At 41.0% G+C, this 13,160-nt stretch overlaps 1 protein-coding gene across 6 annotated transcripts in view; it reads left to right on the top strand.

The window, feature by feature from the left end:
• The first annotated feature begins 673 nt into the window (after positions 1-673).
• The window catches only part of LOC148022995 (IMP-specific 5'-nucleotidase 1-like), a 112,036-nt gene continuing 99,549 nt past the window's right edge, over positions 674-13,160 (top strand). For 2 of the 6 annotated variants that reach the window (XM_087695956.1, XM_087695960.1), the window contains exon 1: positions 743-1,563. In XM_087695956.1, the coding sequence (XP_087552082.1) occupies positions 925-1,563 (639 nt within the window). In that variant the 5' untranslated portion in view covers positions 743-924. Of the gene's footprint in view, positions 1,564-13,160 lie in introns of all 6 variants that reach the window. The other 4 variants (XM_087695955.1, XM_087695958.1, XM_087695957.1 and 1 more) reach the window with 4 other exon arrangements.

The raw sequence follows: 13,160 nt of genomic DNA on the forward strand, positions 1-13,160 counted from the left end.
AACTTTGTACGACACAGTCCTCAATCTTGCTCAACTCTATGTGATGAATTGTTAAAGTCAAGTTTTGTCATAAGTACAATGTAACCTAATCCATTTTCTCAAAAATCGAGGTTGGGGCACAATATACTAGCACAATACGGTTGTAATAAGTGCTAACTTTGCTTAGTTTTATAAATATCACTATTTTCTATCACTTATAAGATATTAGTTTGATTTGCTTTAAATTTATTTTACTAGTTATAGCTTCATATATATTTATTGTATAAAATTAAAAGCGTGATCAAACTTTGTGCGACAGAGTCCTGAATCTTGGTCAACTCTACGTGATGTATCGTTAAAGACAAGTTTTGTCGCAAGTACAATGTAACCTAATCCCTTTTCTCAAATATCGAGGTTGGAGGGAACTCATGTGAAAGTGACTAGAGTCACCATTCTCGTTTCAAAATTTGATTCTCTACCTTACTTTTTAATATTGGTTTAAATTTGGTCAACATTTACATAGATTCGAGTTGCTAATTTATTGGCATTTGTTAGAAAAAGCTATGCGTATGAAAGGATTGTCGATTTTAAATCTTGTAATTCTTGTGAAATGTTTAAGTGTTGGGCATAGGACAAAATTGGGGGCTGTCGGACAAGTGGATGGTCATAAAATCCTATTGCGATTGTAATTTTTGATTAAGGATGAAACCTACTTACAAATAGATTGCACTAAAAAGGGACTGCAACCTTCAAATACAAGCCCTAGCCCTAGTAGGAGCATTCTAGTCGTGCCATGTAGGAGGGGAGAGGCTATTTGGGTTTATCAAGAGAGGGACATAGATATTCCACATTGCACTAGGGCCCAGGGATAATTATACAAGGTATCTCTAACTCTGCTTAAATAGGTCGGAAGAAGGCGCCAGTGGTGGCGCGCTGAGAGGAGAGATGGCGTGGACTCCGTCGCCACCCGACCTTCTCCGCCGCCCCCCTCACACGCCAGCATTGCTCTCACCTCGTTTCCGCCCGCACTCTGCACAGGCCTTCCCAGCGCCATGGCTGGAGCAACGGCCGTGCCGCTGGACGCCTACAATATCAGCATCAGCAGCAACACCAACGTCAACATCGACCCCGACGCAGACATCATCGTCGACACAGGCCTCTCCAGTGCAGCTCGAGGCCGCCTCCTCATCCAGCACGCGTGTATCGCTGGACTCCACGGCCGCCGCGCCCCGCCGCAGTTCTGCGGCTGGAGAAGGAAGCAGCGGTGCCGCGCCCCGCGCCGCCATTGCAGCTGAAGAGGGAAGCGGCGGCGCTGCCGTGGTCAAAAGAGGAAGCCGCGGTCCTCATCCAGAGGAACAAGGCAGCGGGGCCAAGAACTCGTCCTCCAACAGCAGCAGCAGCAGGCCAGGGCTTCAGCTCAAGTGGAGCATGCTGCTCAGCACTGAAGCCCTAGAGGACGCGCAGATATCGCGAGCAGGCAGTGTCACAGATGCTCATGTCTTGCGACGCAAAGGCCGCCTGAAAGAGCAAGACGGTCTCATCGAGTTCATCATCTCCATGCACGCCACACACACGCCTTTAGAGGTTGGCTCGTCGCCCCCTGTCCTTTTCCCCTTTCTCTGACTTCCTTCACAAGTGCCGTTTTCGTCTTTTTAGCCTCTCCTTTTGAAAGTCGAGTCATTTTTGTTGAAGTCTTTCAGCTGGTTTATTACGCAATTGTTAGGTTAAGTTACTGTGTTAGAGTCATCCAGCTGGGTTTATTACGCCATTGTATGATTCGATGCTTTTCGTGTAACTAATGAGCATTTTTTTCCCCTTATTGTATGTACCATAACTGAAGTTTGAAGAGTATAGCATCGCATTACGGTTTCAAAAAGCTAATATCTACTGAGCCAATTAGCTATGCCAACCTTTTGTTTGCATCCACAATACTAACGTTGACTCTCAAGACCCGCCTCTTGCTTAATCGCCTCTTGGGCCTCTTGATTAAAAGCTATAGAGGATGATCACCTAGCAATCTTTCTTTCAATGATGTTAGGTCTTTTGGAGTCACTTCCATCAACTCCATCCGGAGCAATCTTGGACATTCTTATCACCACTCTTTAGTGCTAAAATGGATTGCTCTCAAGTGAAGAACAATCAAGAAAATATTAAAAATAGTGGTGGAAACACATCCAAGTAAGAAGGAAAATTAGTGGCAACTACCATGAAGAGGTAGGTAGAAAGAACAATCAAAACCGTCTAAGCATAAGGAAGTATGGATATGAAGGAAATTGTGAATATGGACCTTCCATACTCTCAATGAAGCCTAATTGTGTAATACAAAAAACACAATAGGAGCAAAGAGATACTGTTGATAGAAATTGCTATGAACACAAAAAACACAAAATAATAACAACAAGAACACAATGAACTCATGGTGAACAGACTCGAGAAATGAAATCCATATACCAAGGTTCAAGAACAGTACAAATTACAATGGTATAGGTGAGGGCAACCAATAGAGTGGAGCAACCTCTCTCTTTGTCTCTCCAATGGAAGCAATGTGTGCTCATATATGAGAGTGATAATGATAGGGGAGTTGAGATTGCTTATTAATAACCAAAAATAAATACAACAATGATGAATCAATTGGCCAACATTCAATGATTGAAAATACCAACTGGCCAGCATTTAATGCACCTGACTCATAAATTAAATGCACTCCAGTAGGAGGACTTGGCACCTATGATATATGCTCTGATGTAAAGAAATACTTGTCTACAAAAGAAAAACACAATCATATGACAAAGCATAGATTGATAAAAGAATTTGGTGGGGTTAGGGTAACTTGGAGACCATGAACATTGAAGATGAATGAATGAATAATGCAAACATACAATGCTCAATGCAACAAACACGCTATGCAAGGTGAATATTGAATTGGAGTAGAGAGTATGAGCTAGAGAGTGTGTTGTATTGTGATGGATCTTGTCATGCAAAAGATAGCCTCCTAAGTGTACGATATCAGCCAACACAGATTTGTACAGTTTGGATTCGTGTGGACAGCTTGGAAGAGTAGGTAGTAGATTGTAGACAGTTAGGGTGATGAATGTGACAGCTGCTGCAGCAAAACGCAGCTATTCTGATGACATGGTAGGTTGTACGGTAGTTAAGATCAGCCAACACACATTTTTGGCTAAACTCAAATATTACCAAAAGTTTCATTGAATGGTGTGCGTTCCTAGAGAGTGTTTGTGTCCCATAAGCCAACCGAAAATTGGGAGGATCCACACTTCTATAAATAGATGTGCTGTCCACCACTCAGCCCACTCCAATTTTGTAGATTGCTGGTGCTTGTCTTTGTTGTCCACACCCCATTTACAGAGGATATCTCAGTTTGAGCTGGTTTCTACTGCTATCCATAGTTGGTACTTGCTTCTAGTTCCGCTTCTTGTTGGAGACTGTTCTTAGCTTGCTTCCATCATTGGGCAGCTTGCATTTACTGCTGCTGTTCGCTTTCCAGCCTGTGTTTCCCCTGATCTGCTGTACCAACTGTTGATGTCATCAAATTTGCCTATGTTTATTGACCAGCCTGGTCATACAGCCTGCCACATCAGTAGAGAAGCTGTGTTGTGCTGCAGCAGCTGTCTCTGCACATTTTGGACAGATTTTTGTGTGCTGCCGATTGTTTCTGTTGTCTAGCTTTGTTTGACATTGATCTAGACACTCCTAGATCTGCGCTTGTTGTTGCTAAACACATTTAGAACCTATTTGCTATGTTTCAGGGTTTGTCAAAGTACAACACACTCTCTAGCTCATACTCTTCGCCCTATCCTAGAGACACAGGAGTTCCACGTTCAATATTCACATTGCATAGTATGTCTATTGCATTGGGCACTGTATTAATCATTCATTCATCTTCAATGTTCATTGTCTTTGTTATCTCGGCCCTACCAAGTTCTTTTATCAGTTTGTGCTTTGTTGTATGATTGTGTTTGCCTAGTGGTCTACTAGGATTTGCAAAGGCAAATTTAATCACTTTGTTTTGCTTTTTTTTGGGGGGGGGGGAGGGGAGTGCTTACGTCTGCCCTTGGGGAAAAGAAAAAGGGATAGCCAAATCAACGGACAACCATGTGAAATAGCATGAATATTGTGAATCTAGAGTCCAATGGGATGAATGTGTATAGACACATATTAACAAGAGTAGAATACCAATGTATGGGGTGATGCAAAGGGCAATGTAAGGGGTCATGCTCAAGCAAAACGTAATGCAACAATGCCACCTAGACATCACCCTTGTAAGGAAATTGTTCACTTGTCTATGTATCCTTTCACAATCATAATCATCTTTATTATATGGATAACGATTCAATGCATTCTCTCTCTCCCTCTCCCTTTTGCTTGTTTAATGTTTAAATAAAGAGATTTTTTGCTTATTTAGGAGGTAGAATAATATTGTCCATGAAGCAAAAGTAACTAAAACCCTATAAATACCAAGAGAAGAAGGCCATTCCCTCTTACCATGGGACAGCCAAAGGAAAAGCTAGAGGGAACTCTCTCTCCCCATTAGGTTGAAGTAGAAAGCAAGGAGCATTCGCATCGATCCTAGGTAGCAAGTACTGAAGAATTGGGCAGTTGATTGGTTTGGTCAAGATAGATGCAAAATTGTCTGATGAGGGCACAAACTCTAGGGGGATGGTGCTAGTCTCAACTTGCTCTCTAGTGAAATGGCAATGCACCTCTACATGCTTCGTCTTTGAGCTAATGATGGGATTACTAGCAAGTGCGATGGCATTTGGCTATCATAGAAGATCATGATCGAAATGTCACATGTGGGAATTGAAGTGCCCCTAGTAAGCTTCTTAGGCAGACAACATGTTGTGAAGTGAACCACATGGTGAATCTAGAATCTTAAATTTTAGATACAAACAACTATAAGAAACATAAAATAATTGGAATAAGTCAACGAATTTAGAAAAAATAAGAGAAAATGCATGATAGGGCCCAATCTTCCCCATGACAAAAGCTATGGTTTGTTGTTCTCTATTATGGAATACTAATTTACATAGCTAATAATATTCGTATCATATATTTTATTGCAAAGAAAATACAAATATCAATTAAAATACAAAGATTTGTGTTTTAAGAGATTTCTTGTAGCTTGTTGTAATTGTTGCAAAGAATTTTGTGTGCCGAATCATGATATTTTGATATCACTAGCGCGTTCGAAATGTGCCAAAACTTCTTAAATGACTCGGAATTCTCTCAATTCCAACTTTGGATGTGGAAGAAACAATGAAGCTAAGTTTTCACTCTGTTTTTCTTTTTCACTCTTGATCCTATTGCTTTTATAAAAAAAGACAGCAAAGTTTTCTAAAAACTAAACTACATAAAGAAAAATAGCAAAGCATTTCATAAAGAAAGCTCACTTTTGATAAAAACATATCTTAATCTAATATTATAATTTATAATATTATATTAAAGAGATTAAATCAAATAATTTAATAGTATTACAAAGCAATGATTTAGTTTAACATTAAGAAGCTTAAACTTATAATTCACAAATATAATGATAATTTTAACTCTCTCTCTCTCTCTCTCTCTCTCTATATATATATATATATATAATGTAAATATATACTATTATATATTATGCTTACTATATAGATTCACCTAAACATTATTTATACTAGATAATTCTTTAAAAATATTAATTCGCATAATTTGGCCTATTAAACTACTTGCCACAATTCAAAGCGCATTAGTATCATCTATCTACCAGATATAATGCAACCATTGTCACACACATGTGCACGTATAACAAGTTGCGGATTGTGTGGCAAATAGACAAAATCCACATATATAAATAAAGTAAATATCATCTTATTGTCATAGTGAATTTCACTAAATTTCATAATTCCATAACATAGCCTTGGTGATGGCATCATAAAGCGCCCTAAATTTCGTCTTGGCAATGGAGGTAGCCATTGTCTCCTATTTACGGCTAGATCAAACAATGGGAGCAATACCCAAGGAGAAGATATAAGGGCCATAGGAATGCGAGTGTCTTGATCTCTTGCCCAATTAGAATCAGTGTAGCCCTACAAAATCAAAACATGACCATATGTCAGCCCATAAGAATAGGTACACTGAACATATTGCACATATGGTAATATACATGAATGCCATCTAATAGGACATCTTAGGTGCATTGAAATACCAAGTGAGTAAAGATAGTGAGGAAGCTAAGTTTGGCCAAGTAGGAATTGACTAGATGAGTTTTTCTCCCGTAGATCTATAAGTGTGTGTTGAAGGGCCAACCTTAGGGATCCTTAGATAGTTTGACAGTGAGATCTAGAGGTGTGGCTAGAGGCTGTGTTTGATGAGTGTAGAACTGCTCGACCAATTGAAGGATGTATTTTTGCTAAGATACAAAGGTCTCATCTCTAAATCTAACAACCTCCATATCTAAAAAATAGGATAATTGACCAAGGTCAATTATCTTGAATGTAATGCAGAGCTGGGCCTTTATATCAGCAATAGTAGTAGAATTTGAGCTTATAATAAGTCATCTATGTACAAAAGAATATAGCTGATCCCCTCTAAAGTAGTTTTGACATACAAATTTGGGTTGAACCGGATAGAATGGTAATCACGAGTTTTGACGAACTCATCCATCCTATGGAACCATGAACGTAGTGCTTGTTGCAGCCCATAAAGAGCTTTGTGCAATCTTACAGTTCGAATGAGAAAACCTAGGAGGTTGCTTTGCATTGACTTATCCAAATAGCCATTCAGAAAGATGTGTTTGACATCCATTTGATAGAGTGGCCAATTGTGGCGAGTGGTTTGTGCAACTAGTAGTCGAAATGATGTCAACCGTGCAGTCAGAGCAAAAGTCTCTTGATAATCAACACCATGCTTCTATTGAAATCCTTGCACTACAAGGTGAACCTTGTACTTGTCCAAATTATCATCAATTTTCAGTTTAGTCCTAAAGATCCACTTAGTCTTAGTGACCTTCTTGTGGCTTGAACTATTTACTGAGGTCTAGGCTCTATTCTAATCAGTGCTCTTAAGCTCCTTTTCCATGGCCTCTTGTAATTGGGAATGCTGTAAAACCTTCTGCCAACTCTTTGGCTCAGAGTGTGTTATATCTGTTGTAAAGACAGACACAAATGAGGTAGTAGGTGTAAGCTAGACAGATCTTCTCAAGCCCTTTGGGATGGAATCCAATGGAAGGGTCCTTGAATCCTAGTGTGTTGGTACTAGTGAGGTAGCGGGTCCCTAGGAGGTGGCTTACGAGTAGAGACTCGATAGGTAGGTAAGGAGTGGGTGGTAGACTTGGCTTAGATGGCACTATCTCAAGCAATGTAGGTTAAGAAATTGGCTTGGAGGCCGGTGCAATGGGCTGCACGATATCCCTCTCATAATAAACTACATCTCTCTAGGTAATAACTTTATTTGTCCTGGGATTAAGTAAGTTGTATGTCTTTGCCTTAGAGGAGTAACCTACAAAGATCAAGAGATCAACTTGAAACTCAAGCTTTCCTATATGATTATTGGGGGTGTGCTTGCAAGCATGACTCCAAAAAATGCTAATGTGGGAAATGAGGGGCTGAGTGCTAAAGAATGGCTCGAAGGGGGTCCTTTGAGGGACCGCCTATCAAAATAGTGTGATAGAATTGTATACACTCATACCATATTAGAGAGAGAGTAGGGTTTGTAGGGAGAAACATGGAGCGTACAGCGAACATTGAGAGAAGAAGAGACTTGGAGAAAACATAGAAGTAGCTTATGTGAATGATGAATCACTGAGAGAAGAAGAGACTTAGAGAAAACACAAAAGTAGTTGATGTGAGAGAAGAAGAGACTTAGAGAAAACATAGAAGTAGCTGATGTGAATGATGAACCACTAAATCATGCTAAGTGAATCAAGTGGATTCAAGGGAGCCGAAGATTTGAAGATGATTGCATTGTCTTGTTTGATTAGGCGGCAACACTTGAAGGGAAGTTGCATAGTAAAGGGAGCGAAGGGCAATCTTTCGATAGTAGATATCAAAGGTAATGTTAAATGGTGAAGGAAAGGACAGCCAGCTATAGAGGAAGTGAAATGCAGTCCTCAAGAGTTGTCAAAGGTGAAGGATATGCTAAAATCTCTTCAAGACGATGATTGCTATCAAGGCGATTGCTAGGCAGCCAACTGGAGAAGAAAATGCAAGAATATCTAATGAAGACCTCTCTATGTAAGTGGTTGTAGACAAATGACTGCTGGGCAGCCCCTTTAGCAGTGAAGAAAACATAAAATTGGAGGAATGTGATGTAGGGCTATTAAAGAGGGTATATCCTTCTCTCTAGATGGCTTGAAATTGCTGCAAACATAAGCATGATGATGATGCTAGCTGAGGGGGGTCGACACTAGACGACTTAGGCTGCAAAATGCCAGGTGGAGATGGATGTAGAAGCCACAAACCGTAATGTTCTCTTGGCGGGGTGTGGACGGTAGTGGAGACGATGGAGAAAGGAGCGAAGAATATGGAAGAGAGTGACTAAGTGTCAGAATGAATGATATGTGGGATGTAGAATGAGGGAATTTATTTCCGTATTTTTAGGCACATATTGTCTTGAGTGGTGGCCCAACTCTCTCAAGTGGCACCCATTGAAGTCTCTCAGGTGGCGCCTTGGCTCTCTCAGGTGGCACCTAGACACCAACTAACGATCCAAATAAAGCCTTTTTGGGCCTGTAAAATGGAAACCAAAATAGGAATGAAAGAGAAGAAATGTATCCAATGACTTAGTTTCTCAACACAGCCATAGTCGGACATCAATTGAGGATGTACACTGAAGTATTAATAGTCTTGGTCCATAGGTGCTTGGGAAGCTTTGTTGCAAAGAGCATAGAGTGTGCCATGTTCATCATGGTCCGGTTCCTATGCTTACAACTCCATTTTGAGAGGTGGAGTTGAAAGAGGTGAGTTGACGAGGGATGCTATGCTCATATAAGAACTTGGAGAACCTGTGGCTTGTGGGAGGTAAATTCACAACCATTGCCACTCCTCATAGTATCTATATGATGACTCATTCGATTTTTCAAAGCACACACCCAAGTGGAGAAGTTTGTGAAGGTGTCAAATTTGTGCTTTAAAAAGTACACCCACATATATCTCGAGGAGTCATTCACAATAAAAAAGAAATACAATATGCCATTAATGGTAATAGTGGATGTTGGCCCACAAAGATCAACATGAATCAAACTAAAAGCTCCTTAGCTCTATGAGAAGTTTGTTGAGGATGGTGTGTGGTGTTGTTTTCCTAGTGACAAGCTTTGCAGATATCCTTAGATAGTTTTAGATGTGGAAGCCTCTCAACCTTCTGGTAGTGTGACAACTCATATAAAGAGTCATATCCAAGGTGTTCAAAGCGAAAATGCAAAAGATGCTCCTCATTTGGAGGCTTTTGTATGGTGGCTAAAGCTTGGAAGCAATGAAACTTAGGGCTCTTAGTAGTCGATTAGGAAAGGAGAAATGAGTTATCATATATATCGGTGGTGCCTTGCCATGAGTAATCACACTAAATAGTTTGAGATTCAATGACCTTGATTGTGGTCATAGTGAAGAAGACTATTTGTTCTGATTGGCAAAGTTGCTGAATGGATAATTGATATACCCCAAGCTTGGGGACATAATACACTTTGTCTTGCGAAGTGAGATCTTGGCCCTTCTCAGTATCAAAGTTGATGTGACCTAGACCATGGATCTTAATTGAGGAGCTATTTCCGCATCAAACATTCCTAGCTGCAAGGGCTTGCAAAACAAAAATGTATTGAATTGGGGCCATGTGATGTGTGGCTCCACTATCCACAAGTCAAGAAGGTGAAGGACTACTCGTTGAGTAGAATGGGCCTTTGTGGTTGCCTTGTCAAAGCAAACCAATTGGAAAGCACAAATTAATTTGAGCATTTAGAAGCCAAATCAATGATCCAACAACTATCTACAATAAGAAGCATCTACCAATTGTGAATCTGTATGAGTCGTAGCCTTTCAATTTGGATCGATGGGAGTAGAAATGATATGACACTCTTGCATTTGAAAGGTGGTCAAGAGCTCTTGCACATACCATTGGTGACTGTTGGGAGAGAAAGATCCCCCTCTTAGTCCACCATATCTCATGATTGAGAAAGAAGTGAAGAAGCCCCATATTTGTCATCTCAAACTTCTCACGGAGTGCTTTCCTGGTCTGCTTGACCATCTAGACACGGTCACTTGTCAACACAAGATCATCCACATAAAGCACAAACAGTGCGTGCCCTCTAGTTGATGTGTGGACTTTAAAATTTGGATTGGGTGTGGATCTCCAATACCCCAACTTGTCTTGAAGGAATGGTTCTATCTTCTCATTCCAACCATGCAGAGCTTGTTTGGGGCCATAGAGGTCCTTCTTTAACACATATATCTTACCATTTGAGGTAGAAAGGCTAGGAGGCTGCTTAATGTAGATCTCCTCCTTGAACTTGAAGTCACCCTTCAAGAATGTAGACTTCACATCCAATTGGTAATTTGGACATGTCCTATGGCTAGCAAGAGTAAGGATTGTCCAAATTGTGGTCATATGAGTTTTGGGGGGCAAAATTATCATGGAAGTCAACACTTAGCCACTGTAGAAATCCTTTGGCAACCGACCATGCCTTATACTTGTTAAGGGTACCATCATTGAGGTACTAGGTCTTAAAGACCTATTGATTCCAATCACCTTTTGATGAGCGGGCTAAGGCACAAGGTATCAAGTGCCATTCCACTCAATAGACTCCCAACTCTTGCTCCATGGTCTTTTCCCCAATGATTAGACTATAATACTTTCTTTATTGATATTGGCTCCCTATCTTGCATGGCATAGGTCATCAAACCATAGTTAGTGCAAATAAGCTCAATGTTGTGTGCCTGGTTCGTCGAGATCGTTGTGGGCCATCTTGTGGCTGCCACTCTTCAGGCATCCCCTCAACCCCTACATCGTTGAGTGGCTCACGATCCCAATGAGGTGGTGGCTAGTACTTTCCTTGTTGACCTACCTTTATTGAAGTTTGTGGTACATCCACTAGGTTGGAAATGTGGTGAAGCAATCTTCTCATCTATAGGTGGAGCCTCAAGAGGTGCAGGTACCACAAGCACTATCACACGGATCTCCAAGAATAGGGTGCTCCTTACCCCCCTATGTAGCTGGAAACTCAACAAATTGCACATCCGGGCTCATATAGACATCCTCGAGATGGGATGAAAAATTATGTATCCTTGTGATTGAGACTTGTAGCCAACAAACACCTATGTTTTGGAAGCTAGATCGAACTATCCCTTTGCGTCTTGGGGATGTGAATGTTTGCATCACATCCAAATACCTTGAAATAGGAGACATGTAGCTTTAGTCCAAAATATGCCTCAAAGGGAGTCATACCAACAACGGTAGATGTGGTTGACCGATTTAGGATATGAACTACGGGAGCCATTGCTTTTGCCCATAGATATTGAGGTGTTAGCTGATACTTTGGTGAGAGTGCGCAATGGAAGAAGGAACTCGAACACAGAGAAAGAAGATAAGGAGGAGGAAGAAAGAAATCTGCACCGACTGAAATAAATGCTGAATACAAGCAGATGGACTGATTAGTCCCTGCACACAGCCCAAGGCGTCAGTGAGGGCACGAGATTTGGCTTGAAATGATGATGGCAGCAGCAGCATTGGAGATGGAGTGTGCTCGCAGCCAGAGGAGTAGCTTGCAAAAGATGATGGCCTAAGTGTGGAAGGGGGCAGCTATAAATATCTGGAAATCCCCAAAACTAGCCAACCAACCAATAGAGGCCAAAATATGACTGACCTGCTGCAAACAAAAATAGGACTGCAATAAATGCAAATCGATTGTTGAAAAAAATGCCATAAATAGCATCATGGTAGTTTGGAAAGTGTGTGCCTAATAGGAGATGAAGTTCGACTGACAGGCATAAGAACCAGGCCTAAGATAGGAGAAATGCATACTAAAGTGCCAGAGATCCCATGTCTCCGTCAGACTCTGACATGAGCTCACACCTAGGAGATGATAGAATGACAACACTAAAGTGATAGGCGAACACCTCCTCTTAGATCCTAGGAGTGTTTGTAGACCCAACAATCTCATGTGATGAAGCATAGAAGCCTTGGGCAAAGGCTTCATGAAGAGATCTTCTACATTGTTCTTAGTAGAACAATACGCCATCACTAACTCAAATTCCACGATCTACTCTTGAACATAGTGGTACTGAACCTCGATGTGCTTCATGCGAACATGAAACATGGGGAGCCAAACTGTCTCCATAGCTGTAGAACAAAGGGCATGGTACTCAGCCTTTGTAGAATGATTGAGCCACAATAGGTTGCTTCTTACTACTCTCAGAGATGGCTCCTGATCCAAGGGAGAAGGCATAACCAATAATGGATCATTATGAGTCCACACCACTTGCCTAATCAGAGTCAATCCATCCTGAAGGAGTGGTCCCCTCGCCATACATGATCCCATAGGATTGAGTACCCCATTCGTAGCATAGAATGCGCAAGGCGGCTCGCCAATAAGCTAGAGTAGAAGTCTTTATGAGGGAAGATAGTAGTGGATCATTGTCACGAGGACGTGAAAATTTGATGCTTTGCTTAAGTTTAATTGACATTTGATTAAAGGATTAATCAAATGTGCAATTAAAAGATGCACATGTGTTGCACATGTGAGGTGCAAGCTACTTTTTTTTTTACAGGTGAAGGCCCAAGGACCCTTTGAAAAAGATAGGTGTCAAAGGCAAAAGTTGTAACAAGTTACACTTGTTAGATTCCAGGTGAATTTTGGTGTCAGTTTGTCCCTAGGACCATTAATTGGCCATTAAGTGTCAGTGGTGACACTAGGGACTAGGCATTAATTAATGGATTAATGCTTGTCCAAGGGTGAATTAATGCATGGGACCACTTTGGGTTGCAAATGGCCTAGCCAATTAATTTTTGGATGGGCAAGGTCAATTGTCTGGGCATGGATTAAGGGCTTAAATGGCTGGAAATTGTTGAAAATGGATTAAGAAAGCTGCCACTTGGCTAAACTTTCCCATGCAAGTGGGGGAAAGGCTAAATAGGGCCGAAGGGAGAGGGAAATCTCGTTTTTTCATTTTGGAGCTGTTGGAAAGAGGTGTTGGACTGTT

Source organism: Lygodium microphyllum, chromosome 16 (genome assembly GCF_053477565.2).
Source record: "Lygodium microphyllum isolate KBCC chromosome 16, Lygodium_microphyllum_v1.1.10, whole genome shotgun sequence".
Classification (NCBI taxonomy): Eukaryota; Viridiplantae; Streptophyta; class Polypodiopsida; order Schizaeales; family Lygodiaceae; genus Lygodium; species Lygodium microphyllum.